Source organism: Drosophila miranda, chromosome 3, assembly GCF_003369915.1.
Source record: "Drosophila miranda strain MSH22 chromosome 3, D.miranda_PacBio2.1, whole genome shotgun sequence".
Classification (NCBI taxonomy): domain Eukaryota; kingdom Metazoa; phylum Arthropoda; class Insecta; order Diptera; family Drosophilidae; genus Drosophila; species Drosophila miranda.
Window position 1 is genome coordinate 16,159,040 of NC_046676.1, and position 18,554 is coordinate 16,177,593.

At 44.4% G+C, this 18,554-nt stretch overlaps 4 protein-coding genes and 1 non-coding gene across 5 annotated transcripts; 3 read left to right on the top strand and 2 right to left on the bottom strand.

Annotated features, from left to right (window-relative positions):
* Positions 1–1,516: 1,516 nt before the first annotated feature.
* Positions 1,517–1,590, bottom strand: Trnai-aau. Its single transcript has one exon. It is a non-coding gene; the product is annotated as a tRNA-Ile (tRNA).
* A 9,947-nt stretch (positions 1,591–11,537) lies between these two features.
* LOC108158177 (general odorant-binding protein 56d) lies at positions 11,538–12,277 on the top strand. Its single transcript, XM_017290394.2, has 2 exons — positions 11,538–11,600; positions 11,665–12,277. The coding sequence occupies exons 1-2, from the start codon at positions 11,553–11,555 to the stop codon at positions 12,010–12,012; spliced, it is 396 nt and encodes a 131-aa protein (XP_017145883.1). The 5' UTR covers positions 11,538–11,552; the 3' UTR covers positions 12,013–12,277.
* A 2,072-nt stretch (positions 12,278–14,349) lies between these two features.
* Positions 14,350–15,310, top strand: LOC108158372. Its single transcript, XM_017290627.2, has 2 exons — positions 14,350–14,439; positions 14,507–15,310. Exons 1-2 carry the CDS (start codon positions 14,371–14,373, stop codon positions 15,143–15,145), a joined length of 708 nt encoding a protein of 235 aa, XP_017146116.1. The 5' UTR covers positions 14,350–14,370; the 3' UTR covers positions 15,146–15,310.
* Positions 15,311–16,351: 1,041 nt separating this feature from the next.
* LOC108160983 (general odorant-binding protein 56a) lies at positions 16,352–17,362 on the top strand. The gene is made up of 2 exons (XM_017295286.2): positions 16,352–16,445; positions 16,508–17,362. Exons 1-2 carry the CDS (start codon positions 16,383–16,385, stop codon positions 16,859–16,861), a joined length of 417 nt encoding a protein of 138 aa, XP_017150775.1. The 5' UTR covers positions 16,352–16,382; the 3' UTR covers positions 16,862–17,362.
* LOC108160984 (general odorant-binding protein 56a) lies at positions 17,053–17,681 on the bottom strand. Its single transcript, XM_017295287.1, has 2 exons — positions 17,571–17,681; positions 17,053–17,502 (listed from the first exon to the last, which is right to left on the bottom strand). Exons 1-2 carry the CDS (start codon positions 17,628–17,630, stop codon positions 17,149–17,151), a joined length of 414 nt encoding a protein of 137 aa, XP_017150776.1. The 5' UTR covers positions 17,631–17,681; the 3' UTR covers positions 17,053–17,148.
* Between the last annotated feature and the right edge of the window lie 873 nt (positions 17,682–18,554).

Below are 18,554 nucleotides of genomic sequence, written 5' to 3' on the forward strand. Positions count from 1 at the left end.
TGAAACTTTCTTCCCTTCAAAAAACTCGAGGTGAATGATTTAATTGCATTAAAATAGTATGTACTATTGGCGTAGATATGCAACCATTAAGTAAAGTTATCTTTAATCATTAACAAATACATTGGAATTTTCCCGGAATGTACATACACATTTCCTTTTCCATATTTTATTTCTTATTTTACCAATACAGCTATGCAGATAGAAAAAATCTTGCATATGCAATGTACTGAAAGTAAAATCAAAAATATATTTTTTTTAAATCATTCAGCTTTTGATAAAAAAACATTGTTTTTTCACCTTAGTCAAATATGGCCTGGAATTCATGCGTAAAACTGTATTTTTTCTGATCTCAAATTTGTATTCCTCTCTTCTTTGTACTCGTCGCACAAGCCACAATTAAACCCCCAGTTAACACTTGATTTGTGTTTAAAATTTATTGACCAATCCATGGAGTCTGATTAAGTTTCTGTTTGGGCTTGTCAAACATGAAGGGAATAGCACCGACCCGACCCGACCCGACTGATTTTCATCACCACAAGGCACAGGCGCCGCCGATGCCCGGCCCCCTTCACCAGAACGGCAGCCCGGACGCTCATATGAAAATCCAATTTTCCAGTGATTGATCAGAGTGATGGGGCAAGCGGAGGCTGTGGAAACGACAGAATGCAGCTGAAGAGCTTGCCACACATGTCCAAGTGGGTGCCGTGCAGTGCATTGCGGTGCGGAGCGGGTTTGTTCGCGGGCCATACGCAAAAATAATGTAATTAAAGCAATGTTTGAATAATAAAAATTAATATTTGTGGCAGTTTTTGTCGCCAAATGGGGAAGGGGGCAAAGGACTTCGAATGGCCGGTGGCCGGGGCCGGTGGGTAGTCAGACGGTAATGCATTTAGCTGGACCTTTCCACGAGTGTTTACCCAGGCATCGTGTCATCATGGGGACCGTTTTCATCTGCGTCCTTTGGTCGCTTTATGCGGGCTGTCAAAATCAGACAGTTGGCACACATGGCACCCACACCGGAGCTACGGATCTGACCACTGGACTCTCGCTGTCTTCCTGCTCTCTCCAGTTGTTTGTTTAAGTTTCGTTTCACCAAATTATGCCCGAACATATGAGGGATTTATACGCGCTTGAGGACTAGACTCCACGGCACTCCATTCCATTCCACTCAACTCCAATCCACTCCACTCCACTCGACTCTATTCGGTTTGGCTCTTCTGTCTGTGGGTTGTCTGGCGCTTTGGTCCAGCATCATTTATGCAAATATTGAAATAAGTCTTAATTGAATACAAATACTCAATTACATTGCGGCAAATCTATTTTGTGGGTCCAGCACAAACAAACGCCAGTTTGGAAGTGATCGAGTGAGACTGGTCGGTCGTTTTCGACACTTTTGCTGCACAATTTCCATTTCGTTTACGGCTAGAAAGTGGTAAGTGAGCGGCTTGAATAATAGCAAAAGGAATACCAGCCAAACACAAAAATAAAAGACGAAAAAATAGAGGAAAATAATTACTGGCCCATGAGGGGATCGAACCCGCGACCTTCGCGTTATTAGCACGACGCTCTAACCAACTGAGCTAATGGGCCTCGGTGTCTCATTTGTGTTCGGAGAGCATGTTCCGCCTAGAGGTATTTTTCGCTTTCTTATATGTGTTATCTTTAAGCTATTCTTAGATATTCAGGGATATGTATTTATATAGATGATTATTTTTTGTGTAGAAAATAGCTTGTTTCATTCGATTCTCTCCCAAATATATGTAATTAATTTTACATTAGCCAAAAGCTGAATTGTGGCTGCACACTAAGAGCTCTCTCCTGTGCTCCTCAGAGAGTTGAGACCTGCTGCCGCCTCGTGGCCCGATGCCACATTTGACACATGAAACACATTTGACACTTCATTAAAAAGCAACATTACCAAAATCAATTAGGGAATTTTCCCCCAAGAATTGCCCTCGACCAGACAGCCCCACACAACCAGCCAGCATACACAGCCAGCTTATTGTTCTTGGCAAACAAATACGCAAACAATTGAGATACATACATATACTATTTGTCGCTCCTGCATTCCATCCTGCTCCTGCTCCTGCTCCTGGTGTCAAATTGTTAGAGGACGAGACGAGACTTTGTTTGCATTTTGAATTGCGGCAACAGGGAGCTAGAGACGGATGTGGAGCCAGAGCCATAGCCAGATTCGTAGCTATTTGCTCAAAGGTAGAGAAGGAGCGAGTGTGGGTAATGGCGAGGAAACGCACTGCAAATTGTTGAATGGAAAATTAATTAAAAACGTGTTGCCGAAGAGGGATAAAGAGATTTATTAATCAAACTTTCAGTCGGCCTAGGGAAAAGCCCCAGTGCAACGTGGTCCATTGATCAGTCTTCATGGCACACCACCCTCTTGAGCCACCCCCGAACGGTTGCCGTTGATCCGACGACCGACGACCAGGGCGGGCACAGAGCCCACATTGTATTCCAGATCCAGCTCCAGAAACCCTACCCGAATTCCTGCGGGAAGTCAAACGCGAGAGTTAGAGTCATTGAAGGGGAAACACGGGAGCTCTCGACTTACAACCGCAGCGGCCAGTGTGGCGAAGGCAGCCAAGATGATGAATACTTTCATGATGCTGATCGAAATTTTGTCTAGAACTTTGTGGAAGCGAAACTGCTAACTCTATTCAGTGTGCAGCGTGCTTTTATACGATCCCAAAAACTGGACTTTTGAACCCTGGAACTGATTTGCATTTATTTTGGTCAATCGTTGAGAGTTCCCACTTGGCCGTTCCCTTTTCTCTAAATTCGAAACCACTTTATCATAATGACTTTTTTGTTTTTGTTGGCTTTTGTTGTTTGTGTGAGATCGGAAAAAACTATCATTCACTTAATATTTGTATTGCCAAGGCAAGGCAATATTTGTGCAGGCATTCGCAGCCTATTAATATTTTGCACATCCTTGGGTATGCTGCTTTAAAATGCCTCGTCCTGACGTGGCTTCCTCAGTATCAGCCACAGCCTCAGCCCCATCATATTTGGGTCACATCAGATCCCAGAGAACTGATATCATTTGGGTGCCTTTCACTTGCTGGCCAGGCCATGTTTGCTTGGGCCCCACAGGCACACCAGATGAATGATGAGCTCTTTGGTTATGTGTAGTCTAAACATTTTTGCGATTCAGGGTTAGAGATATGGGGACTCTGCATCGGTTCTGCTATAGATAATCCCCACTGCTTGCACAGGCAGAGAGGCGCTTTAGTAATTAGTTTCTGTTGCGGCTTAGAGATAAGTAGCAAAGACTTGCCATAGTCCAGCAGCTCTGATGGGGTGGGTTCATTTTCTTCTTCTTCGTTTCGGGGCAGTGATGGATGATTGACAGCCGACTGACAAGGGGCGAATCGGACGAGGAGTATGTGAGGTTGGATTGGATGCTAATGCATAAGCAAATTAAACTGAAATTTAATGGGTAACATTTCAGCTTGTCATCGGTTAATGATTATTCGAAAAGAGCATTATGAGCTCTAGGAAATGGCAAGCTGTTATCGAGAAGGCTAACCTATTTGTTTGGGTCTTTAGTAATTAAAATACCCAACATAATATCCCACTATAATGCACTGTAAATAATGACAGAAATCATGCTTGAAGCTCACCTTTTCTGGCCAAAAAATACACTGAGACGCCACTCACTCGAGTCAGACTACATTAGTGTCAAAATAGCTCTGTTGTAGGGCTCCATAGCCATATCTATTGCCTGGAACACAGCATTCCACCTCCAGCCAGAACAACAACTCACTTTTGTATGTTATCGTTTCTAATTTGTTTCAAATTAAATGAGTTTTGAACATTTTCACAGCCAAACACAATCAGAAAGAGTAAAATATATTCCGAATGACGCATACGGGCATGTGTGCACCAAAGGACTGCTCCTGTTCCTGGTATGGGTGTGGGTGTGGGTGTGAGTGCGGGAGCGGGTGCGGGTCTCCTGCAAATGTAATTAAAAAACTTTTAAACCGCATCAACATAAATGTATGGCGCATAAAATTCTGTGCATTTGACAATTTTTGGCTGGCAAAAAGTTGACACTTTCTGTTCTCCTGTGTGTGGGCCAAAAACATAGCGGCTAAAAACATGTGGACCTGGCGGTGAAGCTACTGGAGGTGGTTGCGGTGGATCGGGAACAGGTTGAATTTGACTGAAATTAAATGCTTTAAAAGTTATTAGAGTTCATAAATAAATTGTCAGTGGAAAGACATTTATTGGTGGCCGTTTAATGTGTTTATCATTTTTACGAGCCCATTTTTTGGGCAATTTCGTTTATTTTAATTGAACTCTTTTCCGTCCAGTAGATCACATCCACCCCTTTCTGGGGTGGGGCGGGGTGGTTGGGCCATAAAGTATGCCCATCAGACACTTCCATTTAATTGCATTTAAATCGCAGGCCAAACACGATTTCGGCCAACACCTTAATAGGCTATTATGGTCCGAAAAAGGTTTAGTTCTGCAATATGTGCAGGTGATAAATATTTGGCTACTGGACAGGAATGCCATTTTAGCCATTCCGAGTGATAGGGGGCAAATTGCTTGGCCATAAATTCAATGCGGCAGTACTCCAGAGTGGAATTTAATCAATTTCAAATTAAGGAATGGAAAATACATTCCATCCACACTTAAAACTGATCAAAACGGAGGCCCATTAATTGTTTGGTTAATGTAATGTATCTCAAGTTGATATGCCTGTATCTATGTATCTATATGATGTCACTGTTTCCATCCCATTCCTTATCCGAATGGAGCCACCCCCAGGCTTCCATAATTTTCCATTAGCTTTATTATATACTCATTTGGTAAAATGTCTTATATCATTGTTATTAGTAAATCTTATGGCCTAGTTTATTGTCGCCCCCAGGCTATGTCTGGCCTAAGGGGGCCTGGGGGCTTCGAACAGCATCATCAGAAGTAGCTGGTGTACAATTCCTTGGGGTCGGTCTAGCCTCTCCCCATGCGGCTTTGGATTTTGGGGCAGGGTTGATGAACTCTCGACACAGCTTTCTGGGGGGCAAGTGATAGCCGCGTAATATGTGGAAAACTAGAGACGAACTAAGGGTTGTTCCCCCTGCCCTGCTTACAAAAGCCTTGATAGTTGTAATATATGTATGGGGCATTGCAAAGTTCCTTATACTCACAATCATGCATCAAATGAATATATTGATGGAGAATTATAATTACATTTTACGGAGCTTATCGGTCCTGCAATTATTAAGAACGTTTGTGTTCTTGGGGCTGGAATTAAATACAGTATTTTGCCATATCGAATGTTGTATAAGTTGTACGAGTAGTACCTTCTGAAAGCCATTGAAATCATTCCAAAATCACTGCTCTTCTGACTGCTGCTGTAGATCTAAAATTAACAGAGCTCACTTATCTCTAATTGCAGCATTTAGGCCGAGATGTAGCTCGGGATATAGCTTTTGATAGTTGCAGTGCAACAGATCTACTGCTTCGGATTCCGATGTGGAGTGGGAGCTGGAGTGGAAGCTGGAGTGGGAGCTGGAGCGGAGCGGAGCTGTGGAAAGTTTTGGCACAGTCATTTTCCGGGAAAAGCTCTTTTTAATTAATTTAATGACTGGCTGATGTATTTGCATATTGAAGTGCACGTGGAGAGAACTTGACGCACGTGGACAGATAATCAATCCTTTTGTTGCAATTCCAAATTAAACAGAGTTTCTCTCGGGGCAGGCTTGGGCGAAAGCCTGTTGTGTGTGGGTGTGGGGTGTGGGATCTGTGTACTCCAGGTACAGTGCGTCATTACCACTAATTATTTTAATAGAAAGCAGTAGGCAGCAGCCGTACTGCACTGCCTGCCCCAAGGTGATTACAATTTGACAAGGAATCCCAAAATATTACCCTGTTCCCTCCAAAAATCCCCTGTAATTTGTGGTGAAACAGCCTTTTGCCAGTAGCATGCCCCAATCCGGATATCTTATCAGAAATTCCGGCCATAACTCATAACAAAAATTCTGCCCGGCGAGGAGATGGTAAATAAATGGCAAGATGCGCATTGTTCTAGGAAGCCAACGCCCCTCTGGCGTTGCAACACTTTCTGATTGCATTAGCTGCTGCTTACAATATTATTTTGGGGCAACTTTCTATCCTCGGCGCCAGAACGTAAATGGAATATCTTATGCAATTTATTTTGATCAATTTGCACGTCGCAGTCGCACAGCGCCTAAATATTCTCGGGGTGTTGTTGATGCACTCGTGCGTGCCCCAGAATGGTAATTTCGAAATGGGACTCACAGGATCCTGCTCGTTCCAGGGCAACGAAATAAGAGACTAATTTTGAAACAATAATTGCGATGAATATTCCCTAATCCAGACAGTTTTTGCTGAAAAAGTTCTGGGAAGTGGAGACTCAGGAAATGGAAAGGGCATAGACATCTGTAAGTGTTACCCTCAGGAGCCTATCTATTAATATTATATCTGTATCGTTACATTATATTAAAAAATAAATAATACGTTTATAATCTGAAATCTGATATTAGTTTTTCATTCAACCATTATCCGTGGGTGCCTAATGGAAAACAGCTCAACCATGCGTGGGATAAGTCGTCTCAACTTTGTCTTTGACCTTCTAGAGAGGCAGGCGCTGGAAAATATGTAGATGTATAAGGAACCCATTGGCAGAGCCCACCTCATTACACACTAAAAAACGCAATCGACCATCAAATTACAAAGCAAATAAAATGCAAATAGGTTTTTTCTTTTTCCTTCTTTGGTGTGGGGCACGGGTGCGGGGTTGTGTTTTTCCGAGTGTAAGTACGTATTTTTCTAGCATCCCACGGACAGAGCCGGTTCCAATTTCATGCAGCTGACCACGGACCCTGTCCCTGTCCCTGTCCCTGCCCCCGACCTGGCAGGCACTGTAATTGTAATGGCTGAGTCGCCGGATTCGAGTGGATTAAACAATTTCCACATTTAACATGGCGCATCTTTAACCTTTGCCACAATATATTGTATTTTCGGGGATGTCTTCTTGTCTTCCCGCTATTGTGCTGTCCGGGGGACGGACCCGCGTGTGCGGCTTAATTTTGGTGCCGGCGATAAGAATTTTTAGCGACGTTGTCATTTGGGGGCTTTGGCTTTTACGAGTCGACACAAAGGACGCATATCCTCGTTGGCCTCGTTGGCCTCGTTGGCCTCGTTGGTGTGCGTCTAATTAGATGCTTTACCTAATTAGTCGGTTTTATGTGAGACTCTTTATGCCCTTGGCTTACCTCTCGGTCGTAGCCGGGATTTGCTGGGTCCTCAGCCGTATTTCAGTCCAGAAGATCCCGCCCTGTCGATATGTGCCAAGCGGATGACTTAGCGGTGGGGGTAGTCGATTCAGAAGCTGCTTCGGTAGGAGCTGAGAATGTTATAAACTTTAACGCTTATTAAAAATTCCGAGCGCCCAGGAAAATATCCACAGTGCCATGACAATAATGTGAACTAAAGCAGCGCATTTTCTGCTGATTTTCGCAGCTTGAGATTTTCCATTTACCCATCAGCCGGCGACGCTTCCCTGGGCTGCCACCAGCTTCCTCAGCGTCTCGTCTCGCTCCTCCACACTGTTGTATTTTTCAATTTCTTACAGAACGGGGACTGCATTCCTTCACCTGACTGTCTTTGATGCGTTAGATGACAGCAAGAGCAACAGCGCCAGCAATCTGCTGCCGGGCTCCCATATGAACTCCCATTTGGACTCCGCTGGAACTTGGATGGGAGAATGTGATGCCGCCCCCTCAACCGAATTGAACTTGTCACAAAAGAATTCATTTTGCAGCGTTTGGAATTTTCCCTTGCTGTTGTAGAGGGGGGAAAATGTGCGTGCAAAAGCTTTGTGAGCTTTGCTTGCTTGGCCTCTGACTCGGGGGTTCGGATTCTTATTCTGCTCTGGTTTGTCCGGGCCTGTGCTATCCCTCCTTACCCTCCACTTCATCGGTTCTGGCTTCGATAACTGGAATTCAATAAATATTACTAAAACACTCGCATACGCCTTCGACCTTTCGTTCGGCCTTTTCTTTTTCGCTGCCACATTTTCCTTTGTGCGTTTATACGGAAGAAGTAGCAGATGCCGAGCCAAAGGCGGACATTTTCACATAATTTCTCCCCTTTGGGATCCATTTTTAGTGTCACCCCTGCCCCACCATCACCATCCCCATACCCAGCCCCATCCTAGAAAACCATTAACTTCCAGAGGGTGAGTACATTTTGGCTTATTTTATGACGCGTTTTGTTACCAAAACGAAAATTTTTGGTAATACCAAAGACATTTAATTGCCTAATTGTTTTGTTTTTGGCATTTTATTGCAGTATGGACTGGTTTTTATGGAGAACAGGACCGAGCAGAGCACGCCATTCTTTTTATGGCTTAATTACTTAAATGCGTTTTATTTTGCATGCGTCGGCCATAATCATAAACAAATTATAGAAGTGGAAATTGTGATATCTGCCACTGCGTCTCTTGCGAATGCTCTGAGGGAGTTGGTACTCCTCGTTTACAGACGAGATCGGAGCAAACAGATTTCAGAATGCCATACAGAGTTGATCGTTTGCCCAAAAACAAACCAGTTTTCCCCCATTTACACAGGTTTTTCTCTCCTCCATTCCTTTAGTGTTCTTTGCTGTTGCTGGTAGCGGTTCTTGGCCACTCCGGACCATTGCGAAATGTTGTTACAGAATTTTCGGTCTAATTGTGGATCACAGCCCCTGACAAGGCCGACCCTTATTCATCGCTATACCCCATTCCCAGCCCCTTCTGTCCTATTTAAGGTTGGCTTTGGTTTCCTTTCTCATCTCTTATTTTATAATTTTTTTTTGTGAAATTAATGCCGCAAACACTAATTAATTGCGCAGGTGTTGCAGCTGTTATACTGTTGTTTTTTGTGGGTGTCGGTCGGTGGGTGTCAGTGGGTGTCAGTGGGTGTCGTCCGGTGCTGCTGTTGTTATTCCATGGGATAAGCCTAATTGAATTTCTGTAGCTTTTTGCTACGCTTGCGGATTCGGCTGATGGTCCGCAGAGGAGAGGGGAGAGCTCGAATACCGTTGATTTTGTATATAATTAATTACAAAACTGCCGCTAAAGGGTGCAGAATGCATGTATTATCTTTAAACAATTGATTTTTAACAGCCAATAGTGTTCGTAGATTGAAAAGCATATCTGAAATGTAATAGCTGGCGGTTCCTTTTGAAAGAAGCTTCAGTAGCATATATGCTTTGATCAGGCCGATCAGCTATCTCTAAATGTGTCCTTTCTTTAGGTACCTTCTGGGCTTAGCAACTCCCACGAGGTTGACCGTAATCAAATTCACGCTTTTTGTTTTATTTAATTGTTTTTCTTTTTAATTGCTCATAGTTAATAAGTTGACTTTTATGACTGGCCCTGAGAGCACGTAAAATTTGCATATGGCTGCGGGGATAGCACCGAGGAGGGCAGAGCTTTTCGCTTTAGGTTGGGATTGGGATTGGGGTCGGTCGGGGACTCTGGTGATGGCAGCTCCTTCAACGGTCGGCGGCATTATTATAATGTCAACGTAATGTTGTCGTCAAATAGTTTTTCGCGTGACATTTGCATTTCAGTTAAGTTCAGCTCGGTTGGGTTAGGTTGGGTAGACGCGGGGGCCCTGGGGTCCGATGACATTTCATTAGCCTCCCAGTTCTTTGTTCGGGCACATAATAACGTGTGCCATTGTTTTTCATTGTCGTTTTATGTGCTGTTTATATTTTTATGGCATGCCATATAGTATTTAATATTTATATTATATATGAGCGGCATGCGACGCCTCCTCGCCCCATCCCGCCAGCCCTATCATGTCTCCGATAAAACAGTTTTATTCCCTTCCAGTCCCCCAATGGGGGAGCTCTCAGTTCGAGCAGAAATCAAACTACTTGAGGAGTCCCCGGATCGTCGTAGACTCTATTCGTGTTTGCTGCTAGTATTGTCTATAAATCTACGTAAGGCTCCCTCAGCCGCAACAACAAACACGTTGACATTATGAATTTATTACTATTTAAATATTTTATTTCTGCTAGGGCCACGGCAGGCGACGATGGGCCCCAATAATCGCTCTGACATTTTGTTTTGCCTGGCGTGCGTATCTATTTACGAGTTTGTGCGGGCAAGTTTTGTCCCCAAAGTTGAGGAGCGGAGGAGCCCATCCATGACACAGGTACACTCATAGAGTTTGAGTAGGTCATGAATTATCAATGCTGTCAGCAGTAAATATTTGTAATATAAGCGATCAAAAGTTCTTCGTTGCACGTGAGCATCCAGAAAAGTCCGGGCAAACTTTACCGAATCCGTTTAGGGCAGTGCTCTACTCAAACTATTAGTGATAATTTATTATTATACTACATATTATGTATGTACATATGATATCAGCCACTCATCCGAATGTCACTTTAATTACTAATCAGGCAGCTTCGTTTGTATATACTTCGGGCCAATCAGCAAACCAGTTCAATATTTGGACTTGAGATTCGAAACTCTGTTAGACTTTGGCACTGGCACTGGGCTACAAGATTTGGCCTCATCAAAGCCGCAGCCGGAAACCGGTATGATAGAGCCAGATAGAACAAACACTTGAGCTGCAGATATTCTGAGAAACCCAATTCAAGTGCAGGCCACAGGGGCTTGGCTGATTTATTCACAATTGAGTAAATATTTCTTCTTATTTGTACATTAATATTTTGTATGTAGATGCTGGTCTCGAAAATTATTAATGACAAGATAAATATTGTAATGTGCTATTGATATTTTGGATTCAAGGAAATGACTAGACTTTGACACTCTTAAGGGAGTCGGAAAAAATAATGTCGGTATAGAAAGCCCTGTCCACAAAATAAGACAGTTTTCTAAGTTCTAAATTAGTTTATTTTCTTCTTCTTTTCGCCAGTATTCTAAGATTCTAAGACATAAACGCGGGCCGACATTTGGATCAAGTTGAAGGTTTTGTATTCATTAGTACTGCAAATTGGTTGACGCTTGGATGAGCGCTGGTCCTCTCCGAAAAAAGTAGATTTATTTAATCGGTAGCCAAGTCTGAAATCACTATTAGCACTTACATTATGCAAATCAAATTACCCCGACCCAATAATGAGCACGAGTGTCGATCATTAAAGCCAATTAGCAGTACAATGGCAATCGTAACTGGACGCGACGCGCTGAATAATTGCAGGGGACCTAGTGTATCGAGTGGACTTTAAGCCAGACTGGAAAACAGGTGACTCAGTCCCGGTAATCAGCGATCGGAGGAACCAGGCGCGGATCTGAAACAATGCGAAAAAATCGAGAGAGAGAATCATTAAGCCTCGATTAAAAATAAACTATAAGAGATACATTAGCCAGTGCGCGTATATAGGGTACAATGTGGTCAGCGGAGTAGAGCGAACACAAAAAGCGATAATAAAAGCACAAGTCAGACAAGCTGTATGCAAAATCATATAAAAGCTAGTAGCCGGCCGAGTGGAGCCAACAGTTCCGATACCAAAGGTTTTCCGACACCATCATCTCGATCAGCACAATGAAGCTCCTGATTGTCCTCTCCGCCCTGGTGGCTCTCGCCGTCGCTGTGAGTACCGGCGATCCTTTCCTTTGGACTGCAGATGTAACTACGTATATCCTTCTCCTTGCAGGACCTGCAGCTCTCGGATGAGCAAAAGGCCACGGCCCACGCCAACGGGGCGCTGTGCGTCCAGCAGGAGGGCATCACCAAGGAACAGGCCCTGGCCCTGCGGGCCGGCAACTTCGAGGACATCGATCCCAAGGTCAAGTGTTTCGCAAACTGCTTCCTGGAGAAGGCTGGTTTTCTGGCCGATGGCCAGATCAAGCCCGATGTGGTTCTGGCCAAGCTGGGTCCCCTGGCCGGCGAGGACACTGTCAAGGCTGTCCAGGCCAAGTGCGACTCCCTGAAGGGGTCCGACAACTGTGACACAGCCTTCCAGCTGTACCAGTGCTACCACAAGCACCACAGCCAGATCTAAGCCCACTCTCAGTAGGACCTTCAAATGTATTATGGGCAAGAATGTATCTGTGAATTGTTAAGCACTTGTTCTTCCAACCAAAGTAAATGTAAAACAGCAAAAGTATAATTCATGGAATGCTTTACAGATTCTTAGACATCATCCGAACCCAATTTCAGAGCTATCGAAATTTATTTAAACTTTGGAATCACCTCAGACATCAGCCCAGCCCCTGCCTTTGCTTTTGCGCATCTCAAAGGAAAATAAAAATCCTAAATTCCTACATATATACATATACATAATTACTTATGCATATTTGACTTGTCATTGGATGCTCCACTGTACGAGTATGAGCCATTTGCATAACAGTGGGCCATCATTAGAGCCCACTGTCAGACCGTCGTCAGGGGGCTTAAGTCCTTGGGCGGGGTGGCCGATCCCCAAGGCATTTGCACGCTCATGTACGAGCGTATTGCATAAATATTGATGAGCGGCGCCCGGCAAACTTTATACCACAAAAGACCTTAAAGGAGGCATACGAGGAGGCGTAATATCCGAACAAATGATTCGGACAGAGCAGCAAGGGCTGGGCTGGGCTGTGCCGGGACGGCTTTTTAAAGGCCCAAATCCAATTAACAAATCATTAAACATTCATTGAGCACGTGTCGCAATTGCAGTCACCAGTTAAGCTCGGATCCGTTGGGTTGAGTTGGGCTTAGGTCAGGTGGGCTGTTGCCGCCGTTTGTTGTTGTTGGGGTTGCCGGTTCGCACGTTAGGGACAATTGCTTTGGGGAATTTGGAGCAGAGCCATTAGCTCGTGGGATGTACTGAACAGACGCCGGACTGGCTGGACTTGGCGTCTATAATTCATTTTGTCACTCCCTGCTCCGTCTGGCTGGATCTCGACAGCAGGAATGGCAGGAATAGCAGGGATGGCAGGGATGTCAGGGGGATGGGCCTGTCATGTCACTTCCATTTAGCATCCGTTTCAGTTGCAGTTGTCCGCACAAGAGCTTCGGCATAATCAGTGATGCGTTTACTAATGTCTATTAAAAAGGCAGCAGTCCCCACCATCTCGCTCACTCTCCTTCAACTCTCCGGCTAATGCATTTAAGTAGACAGATCCTGGTCCCGTCGCTGTTTCTGTTCCAGTCCCTGTCTCTGTCCCGGCGGCTTGTCAAAGAAACCAACACGCGTGATATCCTTCGTGGTTGCTGGTCCGGTATACACACACAGATGCGGTGTGGGTCCTGTGCTTCGTGATCCGTGGACGCTGCCAAAGGGACAAACACATTGATGGCTTGACTTGGCCTTTGTCTTGAGCGACAGACTTTTCTCTTGCTTGGCCTGTCTCCGTCTCTTCCTCTGTCTTGTCCTGTTCCTGCCACAGTGCTTTCAATGGAAGAGCAAAGAAATGATTCGCTTCAATGGGGTTGGTGTGGGTGGCTGGATTGGGCGGGAGTGGGAGTAGGAGTGGATGTGGGGCTGTTAGCCTGCGGTTCTCGCATTAATGTAATTTAATTTTATAATAAAAACTACGCTGTGGGGTGTACGACTGAGTATTGGCTCTGTCTTTCTTGAGTCTTTCTCTCTTTGATCTTAGAGTCCAATATGTTTCAGGGTTAGTGCGGGTAATGTTTTTCCTGATTATCAGCACAAGTCTGTTATTAAGTTCATCAATTAGATGTGGTCTTTGAAGACATTTAAAAGCAGGTAAGGGAGGAAGAAGGATTGGCAATCAACAAAGACTTCTAGTCATCGGAAAAACTCTCTAGACCCATCATTATTGTACATATGTACATATATGGCAAACAGTGTAGAATAAACTTTCGATCCATCGGCATATATGTCTACATATAGATTTGAATAGCTTTTGTCGACCTTTTCCAAACAGTTTTATGGGGGCAGGGCACGCGATTGGCTTCTTGTTGATTCATCTGCCAAATTGAGCATGAACTTTTTTGCACAGATCGGTTTGCTCTGCTGTCATTTTACAAATCGATTATAGAGGCCATTAAACGGGGCTAAAAAAATATGACAAATATGTACATATGTTTTGGGCCAACGCTAATGGGAGTTCTCATATACAAATGGGTGCTTTGACTGCGCACTGAGGCGTGGCCCGATTCGGTTCTGGATCTGCAAACGTATAATTACTGGAAACGGCCATCAGTTGAGGGCGCGATCCATTAAAGATCTGTCAGATCAGCCAGTGAGGCGTTAAAATGGTTTGCAGATCGCTCCGATCGCCGTCGATTGAACTGCAATTAAAATGTGCAATTACCGGCAGATGATCCCTGGAAGAGAGCTCTATAAAAGCAGCCTACTAGATGGCCAGAGTGAAGTTTCCAGTGGGAGTGACAACGGGAGACCAATTCAATGTTTTTTCGGAACCAATTTCTGTTTTTGCTGTGCCTGGGGCTCAACGATCTGCTGCCACTGGCATGGGTAAAACAAATCGCGGCTCAGAGAGAAATTTCAAGAGTACCAGGGTTCTATTCCATCCATTTCATAGAGCCGATCGCTGACTGTCTCGCTAAACATGTCCCTGACCCGTTCCGTGGACGAGGACGAGAAGAATCCAACGAAAGGAACGCTTACCGAGGACATGCTGCAGTCGTGCATCCGCAGGACAGAGATCTCCATGTCGCAGCTGAAGCTCTTCCACATGAGCCTCCTGAACAACGATTACAACAACGAGAATGAGGTGGTGCCCCCCATACCCCCAGGCGAGAACAGTCTGCCAGACTCGGAGTACGGCATCAGTTCGCAGATGCCATACCTTGACCTCAAGGGCAACGAGCCGCTACATTGCTTCGTGAGCTGCCTGTACGAGAGTCTGGACGTCTACCGATACAATATCCTGCTGGAGCATGCCTTCCGTCAACAGGTACAGACCATGCTGCAGAAGGAGAAGCCAGCGGTCAAGGAATGCAGCGACCTCCAGGGCCGCACCCGCTGCGAGGCGGCCTACAAGCTTCACCTCTGCTACAATCACCTCAAGACCCTGGAGGCGGAGCAGCGAATCAGGGATATTATCGAGCGGAGCGAAATGGGGGAGGGTGATCTCGGCCTAGACGGCGAGAAGGACCCCGCCGGCGAAGTCATCGATGGCATTCAGCACTCCAATGAAGCCGAATCTAAGGAGGAATAAATCTTCAAACGTATCTACAGGGTATACTATACGCTCTAATATTTAATCAGTTTGTTCTTACTTGTCCAAAGAAATAATCCCTTAACATTTCAGCCTGAAAAGCAGGTGTATAAATATTATAAAAATGCTTGAGAAATTAAATAAAATGAAACAGACTTGCTTCGAAACTGACACTTTAAGATCCGAGCTCATTTGGAGATTGTTTAATAAAATATATACTGCATATGTTATATGTTATACATATATCCAAACGATAGCCGCCATTTAGTGTATACTTTTCTGGTGATTCAATACGTTTTTCGTTCTCTATCAGAACCAGACAATACAAGTTTGCTTCTAGTTAAACATTAAAGTATTTAACATTAAAAGTATGTGTTGTAAGAAATATAGTTTTCAATCCCTTTAACCGTTCGGTATATATCATATAAATCTATCTACTTAAAAGTCTATAATACTCAATTATATACATACTATCTACATTTGCACATGAGGAGAGGTCGTCTCCATCGTAGATATAATACTTTTAGGGTTGAATATGTAGGGAATGCCTTATGGAGCTTTGAAGTATATTTTTGGGGATTGGACTAGAAATCATTTTTGTGTAGAGTCCATGTAAAATTCGTGTAGAATTTCAAATTGTGGGCGTGTTCCGTTCATGTGTTCTGGTATATTTCTGATCTGCAATAAAAAAGTACAGTTCTTTTAGTAGTAAATATTTTCTGGCTCGGCAAAGTTGCCCCATAATACATACATGTATACAACAATGCTCCCATGGATGGGGGGAAGAGGGAGCAATGGCCGTAGGACTATGATTGCTGTTTAATGATTCTGTCGCCAGAAGAAAAATTAAAATCCCAATCATATATTGATTCATAGCTATATCCATATTGAGCTATATTTATTTATTTGTTATTTTTATAGCCAAGCAGCATTTAAATATATTTAAAAAAAACCCCCAACAGACACACAAACAATTAACAAAAAATAATCGAGATTTTAAAATGGCAAACATTGAAATTAAATAAAGCGAAAATTATAGCCACTGACCCGAAAGATTAATTCAAGCGGCGATGATTACCAAGAAATGAAAACATTGGATTCTTTTTAAAATTGAATAATAGTGTGTTAATAACTTAATTGGTTTAATTTAGAGGTAGAAAATGGCACTGTCATCTGCCTATTTAAGCCGCTTTGGTCGGACAAAATTTGGTTAGACAGAAGACGAAATTCCATCGAGATGAACGCGAATTGTTTGGTGATAGCACTGATCCTTGGACTTGCTCTTTACGAGCCGGTGGCAGTGAGTACTCAAGCCTGATTGTCCTGGAATCATTTCTTCTATCTAAAGGCGTATCTTTACAGTCCCAGAGCGCCGCCGATCTGGCCGCCTTCAAGCAGAATCAGGAGTCCTGCATCAAGGAGCTGAAAATAGGAGCTGCCGAGGCTGCGCTGCTTACCACGGACAAAGAGGTGGCCAATCCCTCGGAGGCCATCAAGTGCTACCACAGCTGCCTCTACAAAAAGTTGGGCATGCTCACCGCCGACTCCAAGCCCATCAACGACATGATCATGAAGTTCGCGCAGCTCCGCTTCAGCAGCCTGGCTAGCGACAAGCTCAAGGCTCTGCTGACCAGCTGTGGCGCCTCCAAGGCGGCCACCACCTGCGATTTCGTATACAACTTTGAGAGGTGTGTGATGACGGGAGCCAAGGCCTAAAGAGTGTGCCGTCTCATGATTAAACATCACATAATAAAGTATGTTTCGTTATTAACACATTTTATGGTTGGCCGCTTTAAATGTATGTAAAATCATGCAAATCAAAATCTGGAAACTGGATGAGCTGTTTGAGAGCGGATTTTTGCTCTGGTCAGGGCATTTCCCCCCACTTAAGATATCAAACAGGAAGGTTTCTCTGACAAATCGTGTATTCAAATAGTTATCTTATTCACTGCCTTACACAAACCATTCACTTTTTGCCAGAATTCATATTTTTTTGATCTAGTTTAAGCCTTAGCTTGGGGCTTGAACTCCTCGAAGCACGCGTGGAGCTTGACAGCCTTATCACATTTGTCGTCACCTTCGATGGTGCGGCACTTGTCCAGGGCCGCCTTGGTCTTCTCCTCACCGATGAAGGAGCCCAGCTTCTCGAGGACAACGTCTTCCTGGATTTTGCCGTCCTTCAGGGTGCCGACCTTTTCGAAGAAGCAGTTGGCGAAACACTTGATGTTCTCTGTGGGATTCTTGAAGTCCTTGGCCTTCACCTTGGCTTTCTCCTCCTCGGTCAGATTCAGTTCCTGGGAGCACTGCTCGCCATGCTGCTTGGCCAGAGCCTTCTGTTCATCATTCAGGTCGAGGGGCTGCAATTGGATATTAAAATTTAATTTCTCAACTGAGAATGCGAGGAGTCTCTGGGCTTCAGACTTACCGAGGCCAGGGCCAAAGCCACGAACACAGCACTCAAAGCGATCACAAAGTAGGAGTTCATATTTCGAATGACTTGCTAGAACGTTGGATGGGTTCTGATGCCAGTCTGGGCCGCGCTGGCGTCTTTTATACCCGAATCCACCGGTAATTGGAGCCGGTTTCTCTGAGCTTATGGCCCCCGGCAGTGATCCATCTAAGCCAGCTGATGATGGTTTCTGTTTTGGTTTAGGTTTTGTTTTGGTCTTGTTTGGTTTTGCCTCGACTCGTTCTTTTTTTGCGATTCGCGAGGCTTGGCTTTGTTTGCCACATCTTGGTAAGTACTTTCATCGGTCTTTGGCCCGGGGCTACGCCGACTCCGACCAGGCCCAGGTCCAGGTCCAGGCCTGTTCTCTATGAAAGCATGGTTCATTAAACCACAGTGCGCAAGTCGGTCCGCGATGGGGAATCGAATCAATTATATTAATAGAACATAGACATGGCACAGACATGGAAGTGGTCTCAAGATCATAGGTCGGCTAGGAGTCGGAGTAGGAGTTGGCGATGGAGAGGGAGAGGGGGAGGGAGTTGCTCTCTGTCGCTGTTCACTCATTATCGCAGCACTCTATCAACAGTCGCAACAGAAACTTTCCGCTGTGCCCCATTCCAGCTGCTGCTAAATCCCAATTCCAATCCCAGACCCACCGACAGCGCCCCGTTCCATTCTCGAACACTGAGTCGGAGAGTCAGCGAGTCAGCAAGTCAGATCCAGATATATATCGCAGTGGAGGTGTAGCTCTCGTATTGAAAGTTGAGACGCGCAAAAGGAGACAGACGACGGCAAAGTTTTTTCATTTGAATCCTATTATTTCATCGTAGTTGTAATCTTATTATCCACGAGATGACAGCAAAATGACATTTAGAAAATTTCACGCTGTGTGAAATGTTAAAAGAAAAAAAAACAGAACGGAAAACAGAACGGAAAAGCAAGCCACACCACAGAAAGGAG